The 13,080-nt window shown below is 49.6% G+C and overlaps 4 protein-coding genes across 4 annotated transcripts; 1 reads left to right on the top strand and 3 right to left on the bottom strand.

Moving 5' to 3' along the window:
• Positions 1-2,120: 2,120 nt before the first annotated feature.
• Positions 2,121-3,146, bottom strand: EI90DRAFT_2218756 (uncharacterized protein). Its single transcript, XM_039052710.1, has one exon. The coding sequence runs from the start codon at positions 3,043-3,045 to the stop codon at positions 2,209-2,211; it is 837 nt and encodes a 278-aa protein (XP_038911894.1). The 5' UTR covers positions 3,046-3,146; the 3' UTR covers positions 2,121-2,208.
• EI90DRAFT_3074328 (uncharacterized protein) lies at positions 2,962-4,234 on the bottom strand. The gene is made up of 2 exons (XM_039061499.1): positions 3,674-4,234; positions 2,962-3,603 (listed from the first exon to the last, which is right to left on the bottom strand). Exons 1-2 carry the CDS (start codon positions 3,746-3,748, stop codon positions 3,067-3,069), a joined length of 612 nt encoding a protein of 203 aa, XP_038911893.1. The 5' UTR covers positions 3,749-4,234; the 3' UTR covers positions 2,962-3,066.
• A 2,210-nt stretch (positions 4,235-6,444) lies between these two features.
• Positions 6,445-9,056, bottom strand: EI90DRAFT_2976783 (FAD-linked oxidoreductase-like protein). Its single transcript, XM_039055889.1, has 10 exons — positions 8,634-9,056; positions 8,317-8,574; positions 7,973-8,247; positions 7,918-7,924; positions 7,464-7,847; positions 7,324-7,416; positions 7,135-7,264; positions 6,929-6,995; positions 6,830-6,857; positions 6,445-6,771 (listed from the first exon to the last, which is right to left on the bottom strand). Exons 1-10 carry the CDS (start codon positions 9,012-9,014, stop codon positions 6,634-6,636), a joined length of 1,761 nt encoding a protein of 586 aa, XP_038911892.1. The 5' UTR covers positions 9,015-9,056; the 3' UTR covers positions 6,445-6,633.
• Positions 9,057-12,268: 3,212 nt separating this feature from the next.
• EI90DRAFT_3074311 (uncharacterized protein) lies at positions 12,269-12,895 on the top strand. The gene is made up of 3 exons (XM_039061498.1): positions 12,269-12,429; positions 12,497-12,598; positions 12,670-12,895. Exons 1-3 carry the CDS (start codon positions 12,420-12,422, stop codon positions 12,843-12,845), a joined length of 288 nt encoding a protein of 95 aa, XP_038911891.1. The 5' UTR covers positions 12,269-12,419; the 3' UTR covers positions 12,846-12,895.
• Positions 12,896-13,080: the final 185 nt, after the last annotated feature.

Here is a 13,080-nt window from a genome sequence, read left to right as displayed (position 1 = left end):
TGGAGGCATTACTAGGATGCACCAAACCATGAACGCCGAGGGACGGGACTACCGTCACGTTGAGTTCAATGAGCTAGTGCCAGACCCTACTCGGAAGGCTCATGCATAGATGGAGAAGAAGGGGATGAGACACTCTAGGGGAAAAACTGTACCCGAGAGTAAAGCAATGTCTGCGCCTACGACGTGATGATGGGCCTCGCGAGTCGCAGCGGAAAGGAGAATACGGTATGACGAAACGCGCTCCATAGACCAAACAGGGTAATCATACATGCAGACAATACAAGTGTGCTGAAACATATTTTCCAGGCGAAACCAGATGGAGTGGGAAAGTTGAGGGAAATCATACACAGGCTCATTCACGGCCGCAAAAGCCCGAGGGTACCGCCGAGCAGACACCCTAGCTATGTTAGTACTCACTTAAGCCCAGGCAGAGAGATTTTAAAAATTGCTCTCCCTTGTAGAAGGATTGCACTGAAAGGAGATGACCGAGACAACGAGGCCAAAACCCTTAACCGACTCCGAACGGCTTATCTCATTGAACTAGAAAGCCACCTAAACCCGATCCCGAATAGGGCACGCCCACCTACGCGGGCGCCGCCGTCGATCCGATATCAGAGCGGAAGGCAAGGAGTGCGAGTTTGCCATCGGGCTGCGAACCGGACTACACATTATCATAGAATGGCCATTCCACAAGAAACTAGGAGGAATCAAGCAATTTACGTAAAACTCATGCAATCGGCCAAAGGAATTTTCATTTTAAGGCTTTGTTCCTGAAGAAATCTCGAGCAGCGGGCAAACACGGGGGGGAGCACTAATCATGGCTTTGCAACCGCACGGGAGGGACTAGACTCGAGGATCACACAACCTGACGACACACAAAATCTCCTACCGTGTAACTGGCGATCCCGTGGATGTATGACACGGTGTAAACAGATGGAATAGCCACGTAGGCACGAGGCCGGGCATCAAGGCAGACTCATCATCGGGGAACTACCATGATATGACGTGACACATGACAAGAGTATCGAATACAATCAAAAAAAATTGGACTTAGTGTAAGATTATGTAACATCCCCACTGTTGGGTGACATACGGAATTAGTAGTCACTATAATACGTAGATAGGTATAGGGGGCATCTCTATCGGCTAGAACAGTCCATGATCAACAGTATTTCATCTCATTTACACCCCAAAGATTTTACTGGATCGGTCCTTCATCGTGTTCCGCAGCTTATGTGCGTCAGCCCCTGGGAACATGAGCGCACGCAAAATGAGCGCTTCTTTTAGCATCAGTCAAATTCTGCAAATTGACCAACTTACTGAAGGAAGGTTGAGATCTCGAAAAGTCCATCAAACCACCAATGAGAACTCCCAAATTATCAAACGTGGCCCATAAATCAGCCTTGTCCTGATTGGAAACGGGTAATTGATGGTGCCTTTCGACATCTTTCATAAGGACGTGGCAGGCGAGGTGGACATAAACCTTGAGGAGAAGGCAGTCAGCGTCATAATGGAATAAAACATTTGCGCATGACTACCCACCGCAAGGCTCGTATCAGCATAGATGCTTGAAATGGCGCCAATCCCCCTGTCCCCACTCCCATGAGTGCCGTCAGTGGTTAAACCCGGTGAGTCATGTCCGCTGCTGGGAGATATCACGACCCGGAGAAGTCCTGCCATTTCATGTGCTGCCTTGACGCCCCTGCGCTCAGCGTTGCGCTGCATCTCGTTGACATTCGACGTCCCGTGAGATGTCCTCTGGGAGTGGAAAGATAGAACATCATTTAAGAGCTGATGCAGTTGGATTTCTGCTGCATAGTTCAGGAGCATGCAGACGAAGATAGTTGGATTGGGGTATGGTGTCACTATCCCAGCAGCGGTGTTTACACATTCTGCATGTTCAAGGGAAAATGCACTGTTGAGCGGGGGAAAGGCGGTTTTATCTCGCTGAGTACGAGCGCCCAGGAGGTTGAATGTCTGCCAGAATGAACCAGAACCAAGTCTATTAGTCGCATCAGGGCCTATGCGCATCAATGACAGGGACCAATCAGTCCCTGAGTCTTAATTTTTGGCACACAGCGCGTACCTTTCATGGTTATGGCCAGGCTCTGGATGGCTTCCATGAGACAGGTGCCATTGACTCGTAGGCGGATACTCCCAGCGTAGTCTAACGCAACATGGCCGGACAAGGAAGGGTGACGCTGGGAATCATGCATCGTTGGAGTCATTAGCTCCTCGAGTGTCATATTGAAAGCATGTTGATGTATGATGTCCAATGCCTACAAAGGAATCAGGATAAGTCCTAAATGCGTAGCAGGTATTGCCGCTTACAGCTCTTGGGACAGATGATGGCATTCCGGATGCCTCAACCAGCGTCCTGTCGGTAAGGAAAATCGCACCCCAGAGATGATTTCTCCTGAGGAGCTCCTCCGGAGAGTTTGATGGAGCCAGAAGTTTGCCATCTCGCGAAGTTGGCACACTGCCAGATTGTAAGTGCATGAATGCTACCTCGTAATTCGTATCACTTTGAAGCATGTCAAACGGTTGGCAGGTCGCGCCATTATGAGGGAACGAGAATGCATCTATGCCACATCCCACCGCAAAGCGAACAGCTGCAGATATCGTGTTGTACGCCTCGACGAATCGCCCACAACGTGTATAATACGAACCAAGGAATGCGGATCCCCAAAGAAAATGTGTTAGGCGGTCTGCATATGCGAGGGACTGCTCCAGTTGGGTGCGAGTACGCTGGAGGAAGATTCGCTCGTAAGTTGCGATAACCGAGCTGCGCGTGGTTGACAGAGAGACATGGCACGCTAACAGAAAAACTGAATTAAGGAAGGCTGGATGTAAGGCTTGAGGGTAATTGGCTGGTAGGTGAATACGCGTAAGGAACGAGCGAACATCCGCGTGGAAATGGAATTGAGAACGATGTGGAAGGAACAGTCGCACACTAGGGTGCGATGCATATGAGCATCGGAAGTGTGTGAGTTGAGGGCGGATTGACACACAGAGTAGGAATTTTTTGATTTGATGACTAAACATTTCGAGATAGAGGTCGAACACTCACAGGTAATCGCATAAAAACTCGGGTACGTCGCCCTGGCCATTCCATTGATGCAAAGAGTGCTCCAGGACTTCGCATGATATCACAGCATTGTACGCAACAGATGAGGTGTGCACGATATTCAGGTCGCCCCCGTCCACTCCTCCACCATGCAACATGGCAAACGAGGATTGAGGATAAATGGGGAGGAGCTCCATGGGTCTCCCGGTACTGGGAGATGACGAAGAGCTTGAGTGGGTGGATGACATTGCGCTAAGTGCTGATTCCTGGACGAGATACCCTTCAGACGGGGGATGCCCCATACTTGCATGGTCGTCGGCCACATTTCGTGAGGACGACGCTTGAGAAGTCATTCCACCATCGCCGTTATAACTGAGATGAGCATTTTGGGGGTCATATGCCGCTATCTTGCTCTCCAGGAGTGCAATTTTATCGAGCAATCGTTCAGTCCTGGGCTTCCTCGTCTCGTTCTCGAATGCGCACTGTTTTCCGAGTCGAGCGCAGCGACCGCAAATGGGGCGTACCCCATCACATTTCTTGAGAAAAATTTTTTTGATGGCAAGTAAGGAACGTGGTTTGCAACGAAGGCTGGGAGTTGAAGCGTACCGTTTTCCGCTGCCTGCAAGTCAAGCAAGCCGAGCCTGGTTGCAGGACTTGTCCATGGACCTTTTGGGAAGCCATCTAAGAAGCTGAGAAGCAAGGATGAACTGAAACGGCTAATCATCGAGGGGTTATGTACGGAGATGCATAATACAGCCTCCACCGGCGAATGAATTCTAGTCAGGAGATTTGGTTCCCGAAAGATATCGAAGACCTCCCCTCGTGAAACTCTGGTAGAAGGGGAGAAGTGGATGACTGCGTCAAAGTGGCTGGGTAGGGCACATCAGTTCGACACGGCATTGAAGGGGGGTCTTTTCGAAATCAGTGAGCACCGCCCGTTCCGTAGCATCGTAACAACAAAGGGCATTTAGTAAGCTATCCCAGCTAAGCCCCCCGTTGCATCAAGAATACTAGATCGAGTTTGTTGTAATTTATGGGCGCTTGCTCCGGGCAAATTCACCGTAATCATTCGGCCAAGTCAGGTGGCACTTTTCGCCTATGCAACATTTACACTTGTCATTGAGGGTGGGCCTCGACGATGGATGTGAGTCGAGGGGGAGTTCTGCTACCACAGCGAACACTCGGCACGGGCCTAAACCTTCACGCGGTGCCCCTGTTTAAAACTAATTAGGCCTCTAACATCTGAAGGGAGGATGACGTGGCCACCGTGGTAATGCCAATCAACCGCAACCCCGTAAGCCCAGAGCCGCACTGGCTGGAGAGATGCAAGAGCGCGGGTGCACGTCCCGCCGTCAAGCCAACCCTTCCTTTTTCTTCTCACCACTACCTTTTTGGGATGACGAGCGCGATAGTGGCAACGCCAATGGTGACCTCCGTAAGCCCAGACGGGACTGGCCAGAGGACTGTGGGTTCAAGTCCCACCGTCACCCCAACCCTTCCTTATTCTTCTCTTCTCCACTACCTTTTGGGATGGTGAGGTGCAATAGTGGTAGCGCCAATGGTAGCCTCCGTAAGTCCATGGGCAGGCCGGAGGAGTGCAGGTTCAAGTCCTGCCATCACCCCAACACCCTTCTTCCTTCTTTCTCCACTACCTCTTGGGATCATGGGGCGCGATAGTGGTAGCGCCAGGAGGGCCATCACCCCAACTCACTTCCTTCTCACTTTCTCCACTACCTCTTAGAGTGATGAGGCGTGATAGTGGTAACGCCAGGCTGCCATCACCGCAAAACTTTCATTTCTCTCCACTACCTCTTCAACCAACGGCCCCTCCACCGCATGTTTTTATTGAACACATGAGCTGGAAGCCACTTAACACCCTCAGCTGCCATCCTGAACACTGAACCGCCAACCGAGATGCAATCTCACAAGAACACGCTTCGCCTCAACCCACCCACAAGAACTGCTGTCACGCTGAACAGCCAACCGAGACATTACCAAACCCTGGGCCTGGGGTATCAATCCAACAACACATGGAGCCTTCACCCAATTCACCCGCAAGAACTGTGCCCACACACCCCACTTTCTTCGTCACCTTTCTGGGCTTACAGCAGCAAACCGCGCGCCCCCTGCACTGGGGGTCGCGTGTCTCTTCTATGCACTATTTCTTCACTATGCTTTACATTTCTCCACATCATTTGTTACTATTTTCCAGTGCAGGGGACGCACGTCCTTATGTGTTATTTCTTCACTCCGCTTTACTCTCCATACCACCTGATACTCGATGTCTCATCCACCCATTGACACTTAAACTCCTCTCCACCTACTACTTTCCAAACATTTTTCACCCGCGTCATTATAGTACGGCATATGCCGATAGGCACAGATACGTACTTTAAAATGAATACATCCATCCATCCATCCATTGTCATTGAGGGTTTTTGGTCGGCCACAGAATTGGGCATCCACCTCATGCGCGTTGGTCGTTCAGAGTGTCTTTCCAAGTGATGACGGCAGAATTGACCGAGCCCGAGTTTGTTTGCACGGAACACTTTCGACAAGCCCCATTTCTCTCTGATTTGAAGAAGGCAATACGGGACGACAATGTTTCGCTTCCGGTTTCAAGCGCTTGCCAGATCTCGCACCGCCGTCGCCACTCGCCAATCCATTCACTTGTGGCAACGCTCTACGTTAGCAAAGTGCCACCGACACAGGATTAACATCAGTTCGTGCCGTGCATTGCGCATGCCCATCCGAACTGAAGTTGATTTCGGAAAGGATCACTGGTGCCATCGCCTGAAAAGTTCGGCCCTGGGTGTATTTCGCGCCCTAGATCGTTGATTCATCAGTTGCAATGATTGCGATTCATGTGTTACAACCGTACAGCCATCACTCTGTTGGGGATCATCAGTATAGTGAAGCGCCCTGCTGCATTGCAGTGGGCGGCGACCTCTCTTCGGCAGAAGACGGTCCCGGGACTCGATACCATTGTAAGCGAATATGATTTGGTGGTGCCAGACGTCGACGTTATCGGGGAAGAAGCACCTTGCGTCTGTTCAATTTCACTCTGCGTTCGATCAGAGAATTTCGTATTGGTACTGCGATTACATCTGATCTGGGTTCAATCACTTCACATAATTAAGGGACACGTCATCATTTGGTGCGTAGAATCATGCCCTTGCCTATTTTTATTAATCTTTCAGATAATTCATGGTATCATCTGAGTCTGGCATCTAAATAACATCATTGCTCATGCCTGATTTGATTCCAGTTTGTTCCGATATGGGGTCACCTCCCCGACCGGTTCAGTCACCGTTCGCGGTATCCTACTTCCTCTCGGCCGGAAAGCGTTTTAGTCTCGGTATTCAAATCACAGTTCAATGGACAAATCAGTCATTGAACTCGCCTCCGTGAGGCTTCATATCTAGGCTAATTAGAAGTCGGGTAAACATATGGTGATGTATCATGGCACATCACTCCAACATCAGATAGACAAGCCACAACTTCTTCAGCCAACGACAGTGAATGTCGATACGTGGGACTGCCACTCCAATTTACACAGGTCGTGGTCATAGTCTAAGTATTTCCATGAGCTTTTGCTTCAATGCTAGGGCGGCTCGACGGCTTTCTCCACTTGCTCCAGCTTCACCAGAGGCCCCCAACACAGACTTGTTCTCGACAATTCTCCGGGAAAGATAGGGGATTACCTTGGGAAGGTCCGTAAAATGAACGCTGCGCCTTTACAATCAGGAATATAGTACATACATTTTCCAAAGGGCCATATGGTACGTATCTGGGCATGGTCAGTGTTGCATGTATGTCGAGATGAAACAAGCGGAAATCAAGGAACTAGGCAACACGCACTTCAAAACCATCGGACTTGAGGCTATGACGTTCGCAGCTATGTAGTTTGTGAGGTCGTCACGCATGCCTTATTATAACATTGGGTAATGACATGTCACGAAAGCGGAACCACCGATGCATAACCGAAATAAATCATGTTCAGATAGTTAGTCCGATATTGGGTACCCGGAGATGGGATCGCTGGCTGTGCCATGTTTGCAACTTACCTAGCAATTGGCCAAAAGTTATACGATCCGAAACCATTTTTGGCACGCGCAGAATGGGCCCTGTTGATTCATCCATATCTCGGGTAGCAAGTTTGTACGCGAGTAAACTATTGAGAACTAGATCGCAACTCTGTTTCATGGTGGGAGTTCAGCGCCGTTTTAGAAGCAGGACGGGCTGATGGAACCGACCTGACGGTTGTGGGTGGCGAAAATCACACCAACCAGTGGAGTACCATTCCTGAGGCGGTCGGAAGCCAGACTGGAAAGAAGCAATTCAATGCACTAAGATGGTGTCAACCATCATTCGCTAATCGGCTCTTCACTCTCACCTCATTATATGTCTTGTCGGTATCCTCCTTCCTGGTCCAGACAGGGGCTTCGTTTCCACCGACCGCCTGCGCATGAGCAAGGGTAGCCCCTCTAGCACCATTCCCTTTCCCTCTCTCTTGAATGATCCTCTCCTCACCTCTCTTCCCTAGTTGATAAACATCATGTTCCAAGGACTGATATGCGCCTCTGACGAGCTTGACACCGAGAACGTAGCCCTTCTGTTTGGCATCCTCCAGATGAGCTGCGAGATGTCGCGTCCCACGACGTAAGTAAGACTGATAGGTTGCATAGATGAGGGGTTGAGGAGCGAATGCTCCTGGTTTTGGCTCCTGTGCGTGATTGAATTCACGGCTTAGAGCCAGAGTGAAAGTGTCGATAGCAGGCTACGAAGATTCGCAAAACCGGCACTCAGTTAATCACCAACAAGGCCAATATACTCGGGATACTACCCACAGTATACCTTGACAAAGACTAAGCATTGAGTCGGTGAAACGTCAGGGGAACTCACCAAGTGTGCTCAGCATCAAAGACGAGCGCGACGCCTTTTTCCCTCGCAATTATGCAAAGTCGACGCAACTCATCGTAAAGCGATCTAATAGCACTGACATCATCCAGGTTCATAATGGAATCTGGCGGGGGAGCAAATTTAGGATTGGTAAAGATTGCCAGGTCCCCAGGTTCGTTCGTATGTGGGTAAGGCACCGAAAGGGTCTTTGGACTGCGAGAAGAATTAAGATATATCGAGAACCGCTCCATACACTGTGGGTCTCTGAGGAGAGCACTCTGTCCGAGGACGAAGATGGAATGCGATGTTAGGTCGATATCAGAAGGCACCCAGATGTGCCTTCATACCAATTTGAGAGCGACCCATGTCTTTCCTCCGGGATAACCATCGGATCGGTTTTCGAGGTCGCCAGCCACCCGAATTGAGTGAGCCATCTCATCAATGTTATGCCGATTTACGCGTGTCACGGTTTGGACCTCGCTGTTCATGATAGGCTCCACGCTCTCATCGTATTCAACGCTGTACGCTAATAGGCAACCGATCGATCGCCGCCTGAGATTTCTGATGAGTGGCGAAGTTTCCTCAAGTGTCTCGCCTCCAACAAACTGTAAAAGGGGCCGTACGTCATCAATGGATACGATGTATAGATTGCCCTTCAACAAACCTGTTTAAAGAATGATTCACGGATAACAAGTTCAGAAACCTGCTTGAGGATAGGTATTGCAAATAGGGTCGAGATAATTTGTGGACCGGCATCGACCAGCGGTGTGATGGAGCACAGGGTATAAACAAAATATGACCGAAGAAGCGACGAAAATGATGGCTCATCATTTTCCTTGCTTTTGTTAGTAGTCCTCTCGGGGATTGGCCCCTGGTTCTCTGTGTCAAGCCAAATAATCGATGGCAAAATAACGGCGATCGTTGTTCCGGTAACTCCGTAAAGAGATGTTCGAAAACGGCCATACATGCCGCGATGACATCTAGGTTTAGAAAAGCTCAAGCGACTGATATGGAGGGAAAGTGTACGGAGGCGCAATCGAAACATCCGCGGACAGTGATGGCCAACAGAGCGTTCCGGAAATAAGCGTAACCAGGGAACCCCGAGCTTATGTAAGTGGGACAAACCGATCGACTGAATTGATCCACCCAATGCGCCCGACAGCTAACCTAAATGCCCCACCCAGCGCGTTCCACAAAGAGCACGTGAATGGCCACGTGCTTCCTTTTTTTCGGAGAAGAAATTGTTTATTTTCTGTATGTAACTGATTCCGGTTTCTCACAATTTGTATTGTCTGTGATAATACATATTTATAATTCCAACAGCGGCCGATATCGGTGGTTCTTTACCCTAATGGTTAAGACCGAGCCTTGGTCGGTCCATCTTGCTTTAGGGGTTCCTGTTCGATTCAGAGTTGTGGTTTCTTTTTTTGTCGTTGTCGTTGTTGTCGTTGTTTTTTTTTTTTTCTTTGGCATCCAGAGTATTTGGGTTGGGGGTTGAGTGCTGGGCCGGGGGGTTGGGTGGTTGGGTTAGGTGGTTGGGTGGTTGGGTCGGGTGGTTGTGAGTTTGTGTCTATTCAATTTTGAATCGGGTGTTAGGGGGTTTGGGCGTTGGGTGGGTTGGGGGGTTGGGTTAGGGGGTTGGGAAGGGTCGGGTTGGGCAGTTGTGTGTTTATGTGTCTATACAATTTTGAATTGGTTGGGCATTGGGTCAGGGGGTGGTTGGGGGGGTTGAGAAGGTTGGGTCGTGGTTACGAACGATAGTCAACTTGACGCATTGCTTAGACTCATATTTACAATTTAAATACTCTGGTTGCTTTTGGAATCGTATTTTACATTTTCTTTTCGCATGCACGTGAGCGTTGTGGAACGTGCTGGGTGGGGCATTTAGGTTTAGTGCGCCCGACACCTCACAACAAGCTTGATGGATGGTAATAAGAGGCAGTGAAACAAGATATGCCGGAAATAAACCATCACATTGATGTATCGGTAATTTTTGACCACGAAACTGACTATGCCGGAACATGTTGAATCGATCGTTTGGCAAAAAAAATCATCACTGCCCCCGGCATGATTCGCCGCTGGTATGCCGCCTGGGAACCCCACTTGCAAGAAAATAAACCATGCTCGTAATAATGATACTCCGACCGTAAGTATGGCCCGGGGGGGGCCGCTGGGCTATGTGAAGGTTTCCTCAGTCTGAGTCCGTTCAGCTTGGGTGTGGTTTCTAATACTATCCTAGTGAAATTGTGGAGCTGATCGAGCAAACTGATTCTGCAGTTTGATCCGTTCGGGCTTCCCCAGTCTTGCTCCCATTTAGCCTTTTTTAGGTACTGTGGTGAAGCGAGGACCGACACATCACCGAATCGTTGCAGATATTACAGTTCACTCTAAATCCCGGCAGCATGAAACGGCTAAGGAGTTGTGCACATGGATGTGTGTTGTGGATTCCCAATACAACCCCGGGGTTCCTTGCCGGCTCATTTGTTCGTTGAACTGCTGGGTGGAAGGTCATGGATACAGCCTTGGATGCTGATCCATGCATACGCAGCTACTTGCCATGCGTTTTTCGATAATTTATTACCGGATCATGCAGGCTGTTTGTCAGATTTTGGGGATCAGGGATGCAGCACAGTATGCAATTGCTCACTCCCAATTGCGCCGGCACCCGTCTCGGCTGGGATCCTTCAGTGAAAGGAGCTCTACCAACGACTGCAGGTTTTCGCTTTCCTTTGAGCACTGGTAAAAGGGACCCTATTGCACGAGGGACAGGTCACTCTTCGTTTAATGTTCCTACTCGGTTGGGAAAATTCGTCATATCAAATTTGACCTATTGATGTTCTCAGGCGGTCCCGCATACTTGGACATCACTTCCTCCTGAACCAGGGTACACGCAGCCGAGTTTTGTGTGCTGGTGGAGGTCCATGACTACTTGCCGAATGATTTGGCTTGAAGCGCAACTGGATGAATTGCGGAATAGATGCCATGGAATTTAGTTCCGAAGGTGTTTCCAGGCGCGTACATTACTCATCCAATGATTCAACCATCATCCCCTGGTACGGACGCCACAACTGAGAACCTTATCCGAAACAATCATATCCCAAAGATTCTCCGAATTATTGGCTCATAGCGTTCGGGAAGTGGTTTACCCTGTTACCAATACGGGAGGGGCGGCTATGTGTGCCCTTGTGTGTCAATGTTAATATGGCACCTACGCTCATAGTATAGCCTATAAAATTTACGAAACCACATTGCATCTCAAATGAGACTGATAGAACCATCCTCCATCACTCGCCTGGAAATACGTCAAACCGAGGTTCCGCGTGCCACAGCGCTCAGCAGGCCTCTCGCACATTGGCTGCAGTCCTGTGCTGATGGTTTCAACACGTAAATGCCGCATTGGGCTGGGACGGGGTGTTAGGCACATTATTGCACTGCAGAAATTAAAGAATAGCCATTGCAAGACATTATAGTCCCTTCCTGCCTCCGCTTTCCTGATTTTCAGAGGGAATTAGCTGCTGAACGAAACGAGGAGGATCGTGCTTGGTTTTGCGGACATGAATGCGTCATAAGTTGAACGATGTAGTTAGGTTTAAGGAACCGCTCATCAAATACCGTGCACCAACACATACTGAGGGGAGATGGAAACAAGTCTCCCCTCCAGGAGAGAGTACGTCTACCGATGACTGGTGCACAAGGACCGTGACAGCATCATTACGTCGGAAGACGTAGAGCCTCTTTAAAGCAGACCAGATCCCCCACGCGCGTGGGAAAGCGCTAAATCATTCACTGCATCCCCTTCCTAGGTTATCATAACGCGAGCCCTCTTTTAGTTTTTGGAGGAATTCGTTGGGTGGCGCATAGTCGCCCAACAGCATCAGGGTCGATATTTCATCCCCCAACTCCAGTTACAAGCTATGTTGATAGAACGAGAAAACTTACGCAAATTACTTTTGCGTCAGGCGGCCTGGCACATAGAAAGAGAGGTAGCACTCGCCACGCAGGGCGGGCAGGTGGCTATTCGTGTTCGGCAAATCCCAGGGCGTGAACGTTGGATGAACCCCACGAATCATCTGAAACTCCAAGTGCAATAATGCAATCAACAGGAAGAGTTCGTTAGCGAGTATACCCACTATGCTTCGCTTTCCAAAGGTGCAGCCGTCGCCCACCTCAATTCTACCATATGCGCGATGTGTACAATGCATGGAAGGAGGAACATGTGAAGAACGGAAATATCACATACAGACTCGAGCACGAAGCCATCCGCATCGTGTCCCGCTCGCCCAAAGTCAAATCTGGCGGCGTAATTCTTGAGGTCAATCGTACAGGAAGTTAAGAGACCTTCCGCGAGACATTGGGTCAAGCGTGAGAGAGGAGGGCGAGCGAGCGAAGGAATTTGCTGCTATGTCTTTACTACACTATGTAGTACGAGCAAGACCAGAGCAAAATCGAGATGAGCTTCGGTGCGTTGTTTAGCCACATGTCCACATGTCGCACCGCCGAACGTTCGTTCTCTAATTCCCTCTACAGATCTTACTCGTTACCTCAATTCCGCAACGAGGACCCTTCTGGCTCACGCAGGCATCCTCCCCCTGACTTCGTTTCAGCCCCAACGCAGTCCAGTAGTACCGTAGGTGCATCCGTTTGTGCGGAAGGCTCATAAGGATCAACCCGAACCACCTCTTTCTCCACATGTTTTTCAGACCATATTTCTAGACAGAGACGGCTCGCAGGATCACTGGACGTGGACCCAGAAAAGGAAATATACGAGAAATGGCGGAAGCAGCAGAGTCATCGATGGCAGCACCACGCGAAAGTTGTTCCTTGGATGAGGTTTATTTCGAACTCAGTGGGCAATTATTTGTCTTTCGAACCTTAGCTGTTTGCTGGAGCGTAGACGGTGCTCAACATGTACGAAATTGGAATTACTTTTGGATTCGCAGCCGCATATCGTCTTGGCGCTTCGTTCCCTTTCAAGGACGATCCAAACTGCGCACGACTTTTCAAGCTGTATTTGGGGGTTGTCGCATGGCATGCGTGCGAGAAAAGAGGACCGTAACGATTTATTTGCAAGGTCTCCCAACACACCTTCGCTATTGGCCTGCATAGCCATG

Source organism: Cantharellus anzutake (assembly GCF_015039405.1).
Source record: "Cantharellus anzutake strain C23 chromosome Unknown EI90scaffold_57, whole genome shotgun sequence".
NCBI classification, from domain to species: Eukaryota; Fungi; Basidiomycota; class Agaricomycetes; order Cantharellales; family Hydnaceae; genus Cantharellus; species Cantharellus anzutake.
The sequence above is the reverse complement of the archived record's forward strand: the minus strand, read 5'-3'. Positions and strand labels throughout refer to the sequence as shown.